The sequence below is a fragment of the Serinus canaria genome, chromosome 7, assembly GCF_022539315.1.
Source record: "Serinus canaria isolate serCan28SL12 chromosome 7, serCan2020, whole genome shotgun sequence".
Taxonomy (NCBI): Eukaryota; Metazoa; Chordata; class Aves; order Passeriformes; family Fringillidae; genus Serinus; species Serinus canaria.
Genome location: NC_066321.1, coordinates 8,820,967 through 8,836,460, shown reverse-complemented (window position 1 = coordinate 8,836,460; position 15,494 = coordinate 8,820,967). Strand labels below are relative to the sequence as shown.

General features: G+C 42.8%; 2 protein-coding genes across 8 annotated transcripts; one reads left to right on the top strand and one right to left on the bottom strand.

The window, feature by feature from the left end:
• Window positions 1–909: 909 nt before the first annotated feature.
• Window positions 910–4,031, bottom strand: DBI (diazepam binding inhibitor, acyl-CoA binding protein). Its single transcript, XM_009087812.4, has 4 exons — window positions 3,894–4,031; window positions 3,693–3,810; window positions 1,921–1,983; window positions 910–1,202 (listed from the first exon to the last, which is right to left on the bottom strand). The coding sequence occupies exons 1-4, from the start codon at window positions 3,900–3,902 to the stop codon at window positions 1,129–1,131; spliced, it is 264 nt and encodes an 87-aa protein (XP_009086060.1). The 5' UTR covers window positions 3,903–4,031; the 3' UTR covers window positions 910–1,128.
• On the top strand, window positions 3,700–15,078 carry C7H2orf76 (chromosome 7 C2orf76 homolog). Of its 7 annotated transcripts, XR_007778028.1 has the most exons (7): window positions 4,102–4,204; window positions 6,213–6,365; window positions 8,049–8,099; window positions 11,573–11,610; window positions 11,736–11,817; window positions 12,555–12,659; window positions 14,891–15,078. XR_007778028.1 is itself a non-coding variant. In XM_018911294.3 (6 exons), the coding sequence occupies exons 2-6, from the start codon at window positions 6,233–6,235 to the stop codon at window positions 14,965–14,967; spliced, it is 381 nt and encodes a 126-aa protein (XP_018766839.2). In that variant the 5' UTR covers window positions 3,700–3,831; window positions 6,213–6,232; the 3' UTR covers window positions 14,968–15,078. The 7 variants fall into 7 exon arrangements, 6 of the variants coding, with proteins under 6 accessions (XP_018766839.2, XP_018766832.2, XP_009086058.2 ...); XM_018911294.3 differs by lacking the exons at window positions 4,102–4,204; window positions 12,555–12,659 and adding an exon at window positions 3,700–3,831; XM_018911287.3 differs by lacking the exon at window positions 12,555–12,659 and having other exon boundaries at window positions 4,109–4,204.
• The last annotated feature ends 416 nt before the right edge of the window (window positions 15,079–15,494 follow it).

Sequence of the window (15,494 nt, the reverse complement as noted above, 5' to 3'; positions counted from 1 at the left end):
AAATCTACTACTCACCATGTATAACTAGCAACAAAACTGTATTTACTTAGACAGATACATAATGATAGTTTTCATCCCTATGTAGTTCTGTAAATCAATTGCTTATCTGAAGAGTTCTTGAAGTCCTCACCTATTCAGATGCTAACCAGTATAGCAGGAATTATAATGCCTTATTCCTGCATAAGGTTGTGATTGCCTTCTCAAATGCTCTATGCTGGAATAGTTCAATGTCACATTTCGAAAGCAAAATCATTCCATCATCAGCAGCTCCAAGAGACTATAGTAGGCAGACCAAAATCAGGAGCCTACTAGAGACAGACAGTCCCAACTGTGTGTTTTGTAATTGAACTTCTGCTGATGATCACTAAGTCTTTCTCTTTGAGCAGACTTGCCAGTGTTCAGCCAGTCTATAGGGACTCATCCCTCACTGCAGCCAACTGCATGGCAACATCAAATTGATTCTCTTGCTTTTACAGCATCAAGAGGATCAACTCCACTGCCTCTGGGATCTCTCCCTGCCCAGGGAAGGCTTTGTGTTCAGCATTTGCCTTTACTCTAGAAGCCCAACATTGTTGTTGGGAAATAAGATGTCCCAGAAGTGTTTTATAAAAGATGATTTGGCAGTTGTTGACTAAGTCTCTGAAGGCTCCAGGCAATAAGTATCAAGCACCTTGCTCCTAGCACACACAGCATTAGAGATAACCTTTTCCAGATAAGCTCTGGGGTGCTCCAGCTTCTGTGGGCTGTCACTCACCGGCTGGAGAGGAGTGGTTTGGACAGGAGCCGGCGGTGGCCGAACGCAGGGGACCGTCCCCCTCTAGCGGCACAAGGACGGGGGAGGCGGCTCTGTTCGGCAGCACTCACGGGATGAGCTCACCGCGAGCGCTAAGGGACCACCAGCACAACAGCTGAAGTACCAAATGCACTTTAATGAGTTCCGGATTTTGTTCCCAGAAGGAATTTATATCGTGTCAGTACATTAGCCAGGTACATAATTTCTCCTGAACTACAGGCATGAGGAGAACCGACTATGACATACTAGGAATCTAAGGTTACTCTTAGAAACCAGTTTTCCACATTAGAAATAAGGCAGGTTTCAGGCGTGCATGTAGCTGATTTATCCAGTCCTCAGATGCCATATTTGCCCTTTAGTTCTTCCACTTTTGCTATGTAAGCTTTCATTGCATCTTCTTTGGACATTCCTGAAGGACAGAACACAGGAAGCAGTCAGATACCTTTCACAGATTAAGAATTACCTTTTACAAGTCACAATTCCTTGCTCTAGTCTGTGCCACTGGAAGCAAAGGAGCCAGGAAGATCACTTTGCTGTGAATCCACTGCTAAAGTTTTAAACAAATGTGTTTTATCAGTCATGAAAACACAGTGCTTCTAAGCAAAGTTGGTTTTGCACAGATAGCAACAAACCAGTGTATTCGTTCTATTAATGCCATTAACAATTATCACAGGAAAGCTATTCCTTAAAAGACCAGAAAAAAGCCCCATTGTCATAGATTAGACCACTGGTTTGGCTCCTCATTTAGAGCTGGGAGCTCAGTTGTGTCTTACAAAGCTTTCCTAACTGGAAGATGCATAACAGCTGGAGGGAGAGCTCAGTCTCTGGGGTACTAGGCTGGGACGAGGAAAACAACTTTAGATTTCTGCTGCTGTTATTGTTCTTCTTTATTTATTTAACATCTTAGGCCAGCTGGGCATTTTGCACCCTAATTCCCTTTCACACAGGCCATATTTTTCAGGATTACTTCTGCCTTGCAGAGGTAATTAAAATTTATTATCATGGCATTCTGAACTAGAACTCCTGTATTAAAAGGCAACACAGTCCTGTTTCCTGCTGAACTACACATGTCTTTCAGACTAGTTTGCAAGGGGTAATTTTATTAATTTCTTTAATCAGACACTTACCTTTCAATGCACTCCAGGCATCCCACTTTGCTTTGCCTTTGAAGTCCAGCATACCAGGGCGCTCTGAGAAAGACAGGATAAGCAGCAGGATTAGTTTGTGTGATCTGGCTGTAGGTAATACCCACTTGAAGGCTTAGCTGGCTCTTAGCTGTGACTAAATACAATGGCTCATCTCTGCAGCTGTTGCTTGCTAACCTGTAGCCAGGCGATCACCTCAGGGGAATATGTTACAACATGGTTGGTGACACTAGAAACAGACTCTTTTAAAAAGTCCCTTGAGACTGCAGCATTTGAGCAGGAGAGCACTAACTACTGTAATTTGGTTTAGCTGTACTTTCTGAAGAGTCTGCTGTCACATAAGAGCTGTCCAATTAAAGAACACAGGCTCTAAAGTAAAGCAGAAACACCCTGAGGTCCATTACAGGCAGAGACACAGAAACAGACAGCTGTCTCTAGTAACATACAGCTTGGAACTCATTATCATCAAGTTAGTGGTGTGTTTCTAACCTATACTTCTGCATTTGAAAACCTTGGAAATTTAACTCACTTCACTGCAGGGTGTGGTGTGGGCAAGCAGAAAGTGAATGACGTGTATATGGTTAATCTTTGTGTAAAATCCCCTTTGTGGCTTTACTTCCTCCCTCTCTCTCCTTAAAGATAATTCTTAGAACTCACAAATAGAACTGGGCAGTATCCACAAATACCCTTGTGCAGCTCCCATGGCACAGTGACCTGTAGCTCCAGTTGGCAGCTCCACTTGTCTGCAGCACAAACCCCACCAGTCACCCTCCCACAGGCTCCTCCTCGGGCCAACTCACGTTGGCTGCTGCTTCACAGGAGTGCACACTTGCAGGAATGGTGGCATATCCACAGCACTACTTCACCCTGTCAAGCACTAATAATGCTGATGTCCAGCCACACCAAAAAGACCACATCTTAAACCCACAGTAAATTATTTTCTCCCTCACAGCTTTGAAAAAAGGAGATTAAATTACTTACCATTTCTTGTACACTTCACTGCCAGCTTTTAAATCAATGGACGCTCAATAAACTTTGCCAGCTACTGGGTTAGGAGGCCAGCACTCCAAAGAAATGACCTTTTCCCTTTCTAATTCTAGCTACTCCAGCGTTACACAAGGTCGATAGTGACACGCTCCACTTTAAATGTTATTCCAAAGACTGAGCTGCCATGGACAGCACTGTAGTGAGAGAAGAAGGCAGAAACATCCTACAGTGTGTACTTGAAGACTTATTTTTGGTACAGTCTTTCTGAAGTATATTTAATTGCAGCTCGTATAAAAGTTTTCTCCTATTCTTCTGGTTTTGCTTTCCAGCACTATTTTTAGCAGCCAATTCAGTCTAAATAAACTCAATGTGTCATCCTCTCCAGTATTGCAATTCCACCCTTGTATCACTCGCCTTGCTGTTTAAGTCTGTATAGCCGAGAAGTGTTCGCTTTAAGGCAGCACCCCTCGGCCTGAGCAGCTACTCACTGACAGAGGTCTCCAAAAAACCCAATCCCAATATTTGCACGCAGCTAACACAAAGCATCCTCAGGCCCGCACTGCACGGAACAGACGGCGGCAGCCGGGTTAATCTAAAAACCAGGAATTGCACAAAGCCTTATCGGGTCAGCCTGTGCCCTCCCGCACACAAATCCCTGCCAAGTCGGCTCTGAGGCACTTTCGCTGCGCCGCGGGATTGAGGGAAGCGCGAACACGGAGAGGTTTTGCCTCCCGAGGCGTCCCCGGCGCCGCCGGGGCGGTGCCTACCGGTGTTCACGTCGCCCACCGTGGCCTGTTTGTAGTGGCTGTAGATGTCCAGCATCTCCTGGTCCGTGGGCTGCGACTTCAGCTGCTTCACCTCCTCGGCAGCCTTCTGGAACGCGGCCTGGGGGGAAGGCGGCAGGGGGTGAGTGAGGGAAAGGTACGCGGAGCCCCCCGGCTGCCCCCGACTCCCCGCGCCCCCCGCACCTCGGTCATCGCGATGAACCCGCACAGTCCCGGCCCCACCGCTTCTGCCTCACCGCCCCCGCCGCGCGTCCGCCTCACCCCTCGCCAGACCGGCCGCCGGCCAATCGCAGCGCCGCGGGTCCGGCGGGCACCAATCAGCGTGGGTTGGGGGCGGGCGCAGGGCGGGCAAGGAGCCAATGCAGAGGCGGCGCGGGTGCCTCGCATTCATCAGCGCGTGAGGAGACAGCGGCAGCGCGAGGGGTGGGGCAGAGCCCTCTCAGCCAATTGCATGTCTCGGGGGTGCCACCGAAAGGACGCGATTGGCCGAGCGGGTGGGTGGGGCAGAACCCGGAAGCGCCGGCGGAGAGCGGTAATGGGCCCGGTCGGGCCGGGCCGGGCCTGTGTTGGGGTGGGCGGCGGTGCCGGTGTTGCTGCGGGTCCGGGGAGGGCCCTGTCTCCCAGAGGAACGGGCCTCCAGCGCCTCCCATCTGCCTGCTTGTCCCCGTGGAGGCGCGGGGTAGTACACGGTCACAGCCCTCCGTGCGATCGGTTTGAGTAGTAAATGTGAAAATTGGCGATTTCTGATTGCGCTCGCCATTCTGTGTTCCCACAGTGTTTCTCTATGCTGCTTAGGAGCGAGTGAGTTGAGTGCTGTGCCCTTTACTGCACCCGCCAAGTCACCAGCACACGTGGAATAGCACCAAGAAAACATCCGTCTTTGCTGTTTAGTGTTAATCGAGTCATTTTCAGGTGCAAAGTACGCTTTCTTTGATTGGCATGTGTTGTTTGTATGGTGTGCGATACGCACCCATTTAAAATGGAATTGGAACTTGGTGTTACTAGCCAAGGTGATGCAAAAGCAAGTTGCCTTGTGTGGTGGAAGGTCTTTGTCCTCATTCTGCAGATAGTGCTTGATGAAAATATTGGTAGTTTGCTTTGCCAGGCGATGGCTGGGACAAATACAGCCAAGGTTGGGATGCACCTGCAGGATGGTGGGGCACTTAAATAACCCCACAGGAAAAAAAAAAAAAAAAAAGAAATAGACACACAAAAAAGAACATTTGGGGATGAACGGGTCAAAGGTTCCCTCTCAGGACCGGAGGTGGACTCTGAGATCCTGCTCAGGGATGGGAGGTGCAAAGGTCGTGCTGATGTTGGAGCACATGGGCTGCAGTCCTTGCCCGTTGCTGCAGCAGCTCTGGCACTTTAGCAAGTGGCCAGGAAGCTGAGGGATGCCCAGCACCAAAGATAGAGATGTTTGTCAGGGTAGTAAAGAGCTTATTTTCCTGTGGGGAGAAAAAACCCAATGGAACAACACATGGGCTTGTTTGAAGAGGGTTTTGGGTTGCCAAGGCCACTCTGTTTTAGGCTCTGCTCTCTAGTGTAAGCCTATAAGAGCCATTCTAGAGACTGACTATTATAAATTAAATCCCTTAATTATGCTGTAGTATACCAGGAAAATTATTTGCCTGTGTATGTGGGGGTGGTTTTTCACTTTTCCTGGGGAGGTGAAAATGAGCATTGTGTAGCAGCTTAGGCATTTTTCAGAGTATTACACTCTCTCCAACATAAGTATGTTAAAAAAGTCTTTGGCTGTGTTTGTATTAGGACATTCTTCTAGAGCCCAGCAGGTGAAGTCTTCAGTCACTTAAAACCCACACAACGCACTTGCATTTATCTATTGAAACAGGACAACCCCCATGGCAGGGAGGAATGATGGGGAGGACTCCATCTTATCAGAAGGCTAATTAATTACTTTATTATACGTTATTATTCTACATTATATTCCACTATGTTACGTTACATCTAAACTGAACCTGCCAAGCTCTGAACTGCAGAGAATTTTGTGACTGTCACCCAGCAGTCCCGACACACACACACATGGCCCTGACAGGCCAAGGAAACAAAACACCATCACTTTGGGTCAAGAATCTCCATATTGCATTCTGCCTTTGCACAGATACAGGCACGGCAAGTGAAAGAATTGTTCTTCCTTTCTCTGAGGTTCAGAGAATGTGAAACCCAATAAATATTCTCGGGAAGAATTGTGTCTTGCTTTTCTCTGTGGGGAGAAATGTGGCTCCGTTTATCCACAGCACTTTTGCATGTGTAATGGGGAGTCTGGTGCAGCATTGCAGAGCACAGGTACTGGAGTGTGTGGTGTGCAGATTCTGTTTGTTTTGAGACCCTGTGGGAATCACAGCGGTGCAATCCTGAAGGGCACAATGCTGTTGGATTTCGCACGTTTTACTCTTTACAGGAGGCCCGCCTGCTCCTCCTTCTCTAGCTGTGCTCATGGGCAGAGGCAAGGCAGTAATTCCCCCCTTTGGTGTTTCCCAGGTCATTCAGAACTCGTTCTGATGGCAGCAGAGGGCTCGACCGTCACGGTTCGCCTGGTGCGCTCCTTCGAGCACCGCAATTTCCGGCCCCTGGTGTTCCACGGCGTCCCCCTGGAGCAGACCGTGCGCGAGTTCATGGCCTTCGTGCGCCAGGGTAAGCCCTGCCTGCTTCCTCCCCTTCACTGCCAGGTGCTGCTGTCCCTCCACCTTCCTGTGCAGCGAGTGAATGGGAACGGCTCTGGTGGAGATGCCAAATTCGTGTTTGCGTCCCCCCGTGTGCTGTCCTTCCTTAGGTGAAGGGTCTGCAGTTAATGAGAGCTTCGCTGTGCCATGCTTGACTTTGGGTAGACTGCTCCCCCATGCCCAAATCCACATGTTTAGTCTGAAAGAAACAAGGGCATTGCTGCATTTAGCTCAGGGCCTCAGGCTCCTCCTCCTGACAAATATTCATAAAATAATAGGAATAAGTGAATAGAATTTAGAATGTCTTTGATCCTAACTACACAAATATGTGGAATGTGGGAACGCAAGTCTGTTTGCTATTTGTGAGGAAGGAGAATCTTGAAAATTTGTTTTTGACACTGTGTGGTCTCACAGTGCATGTTTGTTTTTGAGTTTCTGTCTCCTCCTGAGCTTTGTGGTGCAGATTTGCTTGTCCGTGGGTTTACTCTTTCATAAGCCTGGTTGAAAGTGACAGTGAATCTAAAAGTCAAGTACTGCAGGCCAGCCCACACAGTGCTCATTAGGGTGTTACCCTTAATCCTGCAGGTGTATTTCCACACACCGCAATGGAGACATTCAAAGGGTATGAAATAACATAATTTGTTTTGTTGTTTTGGTTTTTTTTTTTTTTTTTTTTTTGCATGAAGTCATCTTAAACAAGTCTTGAGCTGTTATAGTTGGTAACATTTGAGCAACTCCTAGGACATTGCCCTGGGACAATGGGTGTCTTGTGTTTGGCAATTTCCATACTTCTAGACAGTGATAGGCATGGCAAGGTCTTAGGATGATGTTGGAAAACTGCAAGCACTTTCAGAACATATGGCACAGCTGCTGCTCTGAACAAGAAAATAAAAACCAATGCTATGAAACTTGCTTTTGATGTGGGCAATATTGCAACTCGCTGTTATTTGAGACAAAGCCAATGTTTTGAACAAGACTTAGAACCTCGTTCCACAGGGGTGCAAAAGCCCTGTTCCTTCCTTTACAGTAATTTGTTTTGAAGAGGCAGTTTAAGATAAATGGTTAAACTACTGAAGAAATCATGGCTTCAGCCACCTTGCTGCTGGGTACCCTGCTGGTGGCTTGGCCTTCTGAGTCCTGGTTAAGTCACAGGGACCAGGAAAGTGTCAATGTTCCTGCAGTTACCTATAGGCTGTGTCCTGCAAGCAGCTAAAGAGTTAATTTTCTGCCGTTTGGCTTCCTTTTTGTGGCATATTTACCTAAGGATTCAGTTCTGGATGACAGTTGTCAGCTGTTTGTATAAGGTAAAGAGAGATGCTGGGCAAACCATTTAAAGGATGTTCCTGGCAGATTTCTGAAGGATCAGTCTCCTGTGGTCATACCCTAATTGCACTGACTCACTGTCCTCCTGGGGTGTTTTGTTCAGAGAGGCTTCATGCTCAGATGAACTTATTCACATATGGAGTCACTATAGAATCTGGGCCAAAGGCTGTGTTTTAGCATTTGATGCTCAAACAGCTCTCTTGTGTTGCAGATTTATTTTGACTTCAAGGCTGCCCAGGGGATGCATACATTGCACAATAATGAAAAATGAAGGATTGGAAATAATTAAGAAAGAGAACTTTGTTTCAACTTTGTGCTTTTATTTTAATAGATGTGTCTTCAAGATCAGGACTTCCTCCTCCTTTCAAAAATTACAAGTATGGTAGGTGGTTTTTATTTTTTTTATTGTAATTATCAACAAATGACCACATGATATTTTACACCAGCATTTATACAACTTAAAAGATAATTGCTGTACAATACTATTGTTGGTGCCAGTGCCTGCCTACATTTGCAACTGTGTCCAACTCTTGTAGCTGGACTTAGTCCACTGGGATCTTGTCTGCAGAACTTGACCATTATTGTGAAAATCTGTTTTAATCTTTGAATTAGGCTGCATGGTTTACATTATTTGCTATTGGGAAGGGATGGGTTTTGATATTAATTTTTTATTACTTTTTTAAAGTGCCTTTTAACTCTGTCTTTACCCTAATGAGCAGCTTGTGGTCTCAAAACACTTTGAAATTGTAGTTCTCTGTGTGCTTTTGTACTTCAGTGTCTATTTACTGATGGTGAAGCAGAAACTGAAGGCAAAAAGTAGAAAATGCTCAAGTCTTAAATAGCCTACACAATATAAGAGAAACAAGGGAACTTTGCTCCAAGTAGATATGCAAGCTGGTGGAATGAAATAGCATGATGTGAAATTTAAGCTGACTCTATCAAAGCTATATTTACGTTTCCTTTTTGTGCAAATTGGCATGAACATGTCCAATTCATCTCTTTGGAATAGAGAGAACTTTTAAAATAGACTGAGTTACTTCCTTTCTTGGAGTTTGTAAACTCGGGTGTCAGTCACATATCTTCTCCTAAACTTGGCAATTCTCAGAGCTCCCATGGAGTTTTCCTGCAAGTGACCCTCTGTGTCCCATGTTCTTGGAGTTGACAAACTCCTTCCTCTATGGTCATTCAAAGAACTGAGTGAAAAATCTACATGTGAATTATAATACTTGTGAAGGGTAATAATCTCTATTTGCCTACTTAAAAAAACCCAGAAAACAAAGGATTTAATTTTGTGCTCTTGCTGATGGTGAAACAGTGCAAATTGAAGCTAGAAAAAGAGTTAGGGATTAAGATTGATGTTACATCAGTGGCAGGGACTTGAATGTTTTTATTATTTTTAATGTGTTACTTAAGGTCATAACATCTGGAAGTGTAAGTTTGAATTTGAAGGTGCCCTTCACCCCATTTGTGGCTTTGGCTGTTTGAGAGGTTCCTGTCCAGAACTGCTGCTCTCAGTTCTATCCCTGGTGCTTCTTTCATCACTTGGAGATCAGTTTAGCTTTTCTCAAGACATATCTGGTGGCTGAGGACCTGATTGTGCCCTGTAGGACTGAGCTACAGGGCACAATAACTTTAAAACCTGTTGCACCAGTTACTGGGAGCCTACTCTTACTGTGATGGTGCTAACTGCAGGAAAATTTTCACACAGGAAAATCAAAGCCAGGTTCCTCACCTTCCCCTCAGGCTGTGAATCATCCAGCTTCGTGGTTTTGGCATCTCTGCTGTCTCTACAGTGCTCTGCTGTCTTTCCTGTGTTTTTGTGAGGAAAGGGCAGTGAGACTTCTGCAGTAAAAGCCAGACTTTTCCTCCTGTTTTGTTTGGCAGTGCCAGAAATCTCAGTTGGATCTGGTTGTCTCCCACCTTGCCTTTTTCAGCTTCCTTCCCTGCAGAGTTCAGCACCACTTTGTTTTAACATCATATATAATGCCATCACGTTTTTAGTCTTGGCTCAGTGCTCCAATTCATATCTCAAAGCTTCTGACTTCCATTTTCTCTTCATGTCTTTGGATGGATTATTCTGGTTCTTGGTCTAGAACTCTTCTGAGTCAGTTTTATCTTAGCACCTTGTCATTGCCATCGTTTCACTGATGCTGGCAGTCTGGGTGCCAGCTTGTTCCATAAGCTGCTTCTCAATTTTATTTCTTTCATCTCTGAATGTGCAGCAGTATGGCAGGTAGTTCATAAAATCATTTAGAAAGTGGTATCTTACCAATTGCCATGATAGACCCATTATCACAAAAGGCAAGATAAAACCTTGGCAGTATGATTGAGTGGGGATGAAATAGCAAAGGCCAGTCAGAGGTCTTAGCTTATGGGAAGAGACTATAGTTTAATCCCTGTAACAGAGTTAAAGAAGCCATTTAATAGCTCAGATGAACCCATGGTAAAATGCTGGGTGCCAGTGGTGGACCTCTGAGCAAGTAGAACTGAGACAATGCTTCAGGGCATGATGGACAAGGACTAGAGAAAAAGGAAATTATCAAAGTAGACAGAGGAGCTTAAAACTAACAGGCACAGGCTGGGTTTATTTGCTGTAGTAGAAAGGTTTCATGATTGCAATATATTTTTTCTGTGATTGCTTGGTCTTTTTGTAATGTTTTTGTGCAAGATGGGTCCTGGTAATTGCAATTTAATGTTTGTCTTGCTTCTTATACCATAGTTATTACAACATGCCAGGACTGCCTTCTCAGTGACCTCTGCAGTGAGAATACAGAGTACTTCTTACCTTATGTAATGTTTTAATAGTGTTCAAAATGGGCCAGAATGCTATGGAGGCAAACTTCTGAGTGGGAATGTGATCTCTGTTATTCTGAACATCTGAATAATTGCTCCTGGTAATTTGAAAGTTGGTTTAGCCAATAGTTAACTTTGCTGCATCGTCTCTTACCAGACTGTTGCAACATCTAATGTTCACTCAATGCACAAAACTAAACTAGAACAGAAAATGAGCAGACAAGCAGAACTGGTTTTTCTTCTTTGCTGGGAAGGTATTGATGTGTTACTCCAGATTTGTTCAAACAGAGTCTTCAATTCTTTTTTTTTTTTTAGTGTTGCATGGCTTTAAGCTGTTCCCTCTGGATCTTTGCACTCATCCAGTTGCTTTAGTGACTGTGTTATTGTCCCCTGTGTTTCCCTTCTGTTAAGGCCTGCCCATGTTGCCAGGAGAAAGTGGTACTTTTTTTTTTAATTTCTAAAAGCACTGCACTACACAAACATAAAATAAAAATTATTGAAGAGGGTGTAGCATTAAAGAGAAGAGGCTGTAGATGTTCCTGTAAAATGAACTTGCTTAATGAAATTTCTGCTGTGGATGGTGGGTGTTGTGTTCATGAGAAGGAAAATTTCAAGGGATGATCTGAAGTGATCAGGTTACTGTGTCTTAATTACTTGCTGCCTATCAACTGAGCTGTAGCAGCTGACAGTGCATAAATGCTGTTGGTCCTGCCCCAACTGCATGTGTAAAATCTATTAAGTTAAAACACCCTAAGTGGCATTTAAATAGATGTGTTTTGACTGGCAATTGAGATGGTCATTAGTTGGTTGTTGCAATTCAGCCAGCAGACAGAAGCCCAGTAGGATGTGGTACCTTAATGTTGCATTGACTGCTTTAAGGCTGTGGCCACAGAACTGTGAGATAAAGATGCTTTCTCCTCTTTCAGGTTGAATACACAAAATGGTAAATAACAAAAGATTTTGAAGCTTCCCCCTTTGTTTGTTTGTCTTTCCCCTAGTACAACTTTCAGTGTTGTGTGCTTATTAAGCCTTTATTTAGGAAAACACTGTTTTTTCTTTCAGATACAATGAAGATTATTCACCAAGCACACAAATCTAAGGTAAGATTATTAGCTATGTTCTTCCCCTTTTGCATGCTTTATGCAAGCAGATCTCTGCACTGTCAAACAAGACTGGAGCCCAGGAAATTCTTCTTATTTTTGTATTCTGGTTCTCTGATTTGTAGACTGGTGAGCTTGTAGTGAGTTTGGAAGATGATGACAAACTGATTTTGAAGGAAGACAGCACACTGAAAGCAGCTGGAGTAGGTAGGAGTACATTTGTATTGACTGAAGATGCTGTTCCTTGTGGTAGCATTAAACTGATAGCTGGCTGATTATGTTTGGACAGGCTGCTGAAAAGTAAATGCTATTTCTGATGCTCTTTACACGACTTGATAATTATTCAGGGAAGCATTATTCAAATCATTGGTCTGAGGGCAGCAGGTATCTGCACTCCAAATGTTCAGAATGCAAATTGTGATTTTTAGAGGGTATGCTTATAATTCTGCTGAGAGTAATTTTAAATGATTGACAGATAGGTTATTAGTACCGTGCCTGCTTGGTCTTATCAGTAACATTTAAACTGATGTTTTGGTTAGTAATGTAAGTAGTGGAACCAGCATGGAATAATGAAATAAGATTAGATTTGTTTAATGTGCAGCATACAGTGTCTGATAGCCAGATTGCTCAGGAAAGCTCGAGCAGTATCACTTAGAGAATGTGCTGAACATAGCAAACAGTTGAAACTTGACCTGATTTCTCACGTTTTGACAGGAGACTACACATAGGGCATGTCTTTTGGTAATAATGTAAAGAAATGTCTGTCATGATAAAATTGATGGTCCCTGGATGTCCTTTGGGCTTCTCAGAAATGTGGCTGAATGACTTTGTGGCAGCAGGGTACTTAGGGGATCTGGGTACACTCCACCTTGATATGGACATTTGCTCATTTGAATCTGATTTGCCTGGCTGGAAAGCTTTAAGTGCCTGTGCTCTATTTGCAGGGGCTTCACAGAGGAGGCTCCCTCCTGCTCCTGCTGCTCCCTGATTGCTCCCCAGCTACTGAATGGGATTTCTTTCTCCTGGGTTACTTGGCTCTCCTGATTCCTGTGATTTATTTAATTTTTTTTCTGGTTTTCTGGGTTTTCTTTTTTTCTGGTTTTAAGTGACTTGAGATGTCTTTTCAATGTTTTTCTCTGGTGTGAACTACAACTGGCATCAATATACCTTTCCTAAAGGTCTTTGAGTGTTCCTGTATGAATCACAGTTTTTACTACACACCAGGTCTTTTTGTCTGCAGGAAGCGGGGGAAAAAAACAGGAAAAGGGAATTACTGGCACTCAAGCCTTGCAGATTTGTAATTTAGTTAGCAAAAGATTAATTTAATCATGATCTTTATCAGTGTAAGGCATAAGAGACAGTGCAGTTCAGGAGAGGGACTGATGACAGTGCCAAATGTTGAATTAGAAATAACAAAGCTGTCTTCTTTCAGAAAGGTATGGATGAGTATTTGTATACATTTTCTGTCTTTGGTTTTGTAGCTACAGCAGTGAAACAGTTGGATGTGATCTCAAAAAAGGTGTCAAAACATCAGACTAAATGTTACACTGAAAGGAAACAGGAATGCAGCAGCCTGTTCTCAGTCTCTGTACAAAGGGAGGTGTGGTGGTTCATTTAGGGCAGAAGATGATTTAAAGTTGTTTTTTTTTTTTTTTTTCTTTTTTTCTGACTAACAGCAGTTATTAGTCATTAGTGTATAGAGGATATTTGTGATAGGAGAGGAAAACCCATTCTTTGGAAAATGCAATGTGCCATTGTGTCATTTTGAATTTGGATATGTTCCCGTGTATCTTGACGTGAAAATTAGCTAAGTTAGGAGTGAGGTTTTTGTAGTAAAATCTTCAATATTTTACTTTTCTCCTTCAACAAGAAGTAGAAAAGAGTAAGACAAGAAAATGATATCATGTATCATGTACCACTGGTACTCATTTTGTACAAAACAATAAATGTTGTACATTTTCTTTAAATCAGTAAGAAGATTTGAAATCTCCTATTGAGATATTTTTTTCAACATCTAGTCTTGTCCAGACTAGATGTTGAAAAAAAATACTAGAATAAAACAGAATCACCATTAGAAAATCTGGGAAATTCTGCTACATGCAGAACAGCTTTCCTAAGGTGCAGTTGATTGCCCTTGGCACTACCCAGGGTTGGGCTAGAGAGTTATAAATTATGAGGACATTAGATAAGTATCCTCAGGAAAGCCTCTGTAGTAGTGATTATTATTACAGTTATTATCCAGTCAGCAAAGTTAATGCTTGCATTTTTTTAAAAAAGCAGGGTGTATGTTAATAAAGTGTTCAGTATTCATTACAAATAGTCTTGTCTGTTTTCTAGTTGAGATTCTAAAATCCCTTCTTCTCTTTTTTGTTTCTTTTTTTTTTTCTACAAGACAGGCAGAGTTCATTAACTTGAGGTTTAATTTAAAAAATGAATGTGGAATTTATTGGCTCAGCACCTTAAAGAATTTCATGTTTAATAATTGTGAAGGCATTCCATCAGATTTGTCTCTGTTCTGAATTAGTAATGTTGCTGACTTATTGTTTTAGAAGAGGAAGTCCTTGACCTACTGGGTTGAAAGAATTGTGGCTGTTCTGAACCTTTGTGGGTCCTTTAGCTCTGCCATATCCCCTGTGAATAATTAGAGGTATTTGAAGGTATTGCTGGAGAAGCCAATTTGTGTCTTTCACTTTGCATATTGTCGAAGCCTCATGAATTAATCATCAGCAGGGCAAAAAATTAACTTCTTCAGACACATATTTTGATGGGTCATGAGGGAGAATGTAAAGTGATCTGTAAAATATTCTACTGATCCTCTAAGTATTAAATTATTATACCTACAGGCTAATTTAATGGGAAAAAGAAGTTTCTTTCTCCCTTTCCTAACAGAAAAATGCACAAAAAAAGAATGTATCATGCTTCATTACTTTCATTGCATTTGAAGGTGTTAGAAATGTCATCACTTAATTTGCTGAATGCTTTTACAAACAATTCTGAAGACTGTGTTAAACAAATCTTGAGGGGTCTTGTGTACATATTTACTTCTATACATTCATGTTCTTGGTGGTTTTGTTTGTTTGGGATGTTTTTTTAATGAGATTTAATGACATCTTTAATACTGGCAACCTTTTTAAAAACATGATGAGGAAGAAAAAAAAGTGGGTGGTGATTTATAATTGTCTTTGACCATAAAGTTGCTAATTGTCTTCTAAGATTCTAAATAGCTGGCTGCTGGTTCATTTACTGGTGTGCTAAATATTTAATTTTTTATTCCTTCTAGAAAATGAGACAGAATTAGCATTCTTCTGTGAGGAAGATTACAGGAACTACAGAGCTAATCCTGTTTCGGCCTGGTGAAGATCCCAAGAGATTGTTTTGTTTTCCCATACCTGTTGTAAATTTTCCTTATTCTGCTTAATGAGATTTTTCTTAAAGATCAATAAATCCTAGAGGATTTCTTTGCAAACAGTGCAATTCCCTTCCTATAGAAATTAATTTCTGTCAATATGCTAAGGCTGAGAGAAGAAAAACTGGGGGACATAAATGACTTTTTTTCTTCCTCCCTTTTCTTTTTGCTGTGCTTGGCTCTTGAGCCTCAGGCAGTGCCATCCCTGACCCAGGACACACGTTCTTGGTGTGATCTCACAGCACACAGTAACTGCAGATGGAAATTACAGAATGCACAGGATGATCCCATCACAGTACTAACTTCTAATGAAAATGAAGTGAGACCTCCTTCAAATGAAATGAAGTATTTTATGACCAAATCACTGGGTGTTTGAAAGAACTTGAGAAGAGAATCTCCCCGTTTCAAGTCACAGCTTTACTTCTCTCATTTTGTTTGGTCTCTTTTGTTTAAATAGTGCAGACTGGCCAGTGTTTCA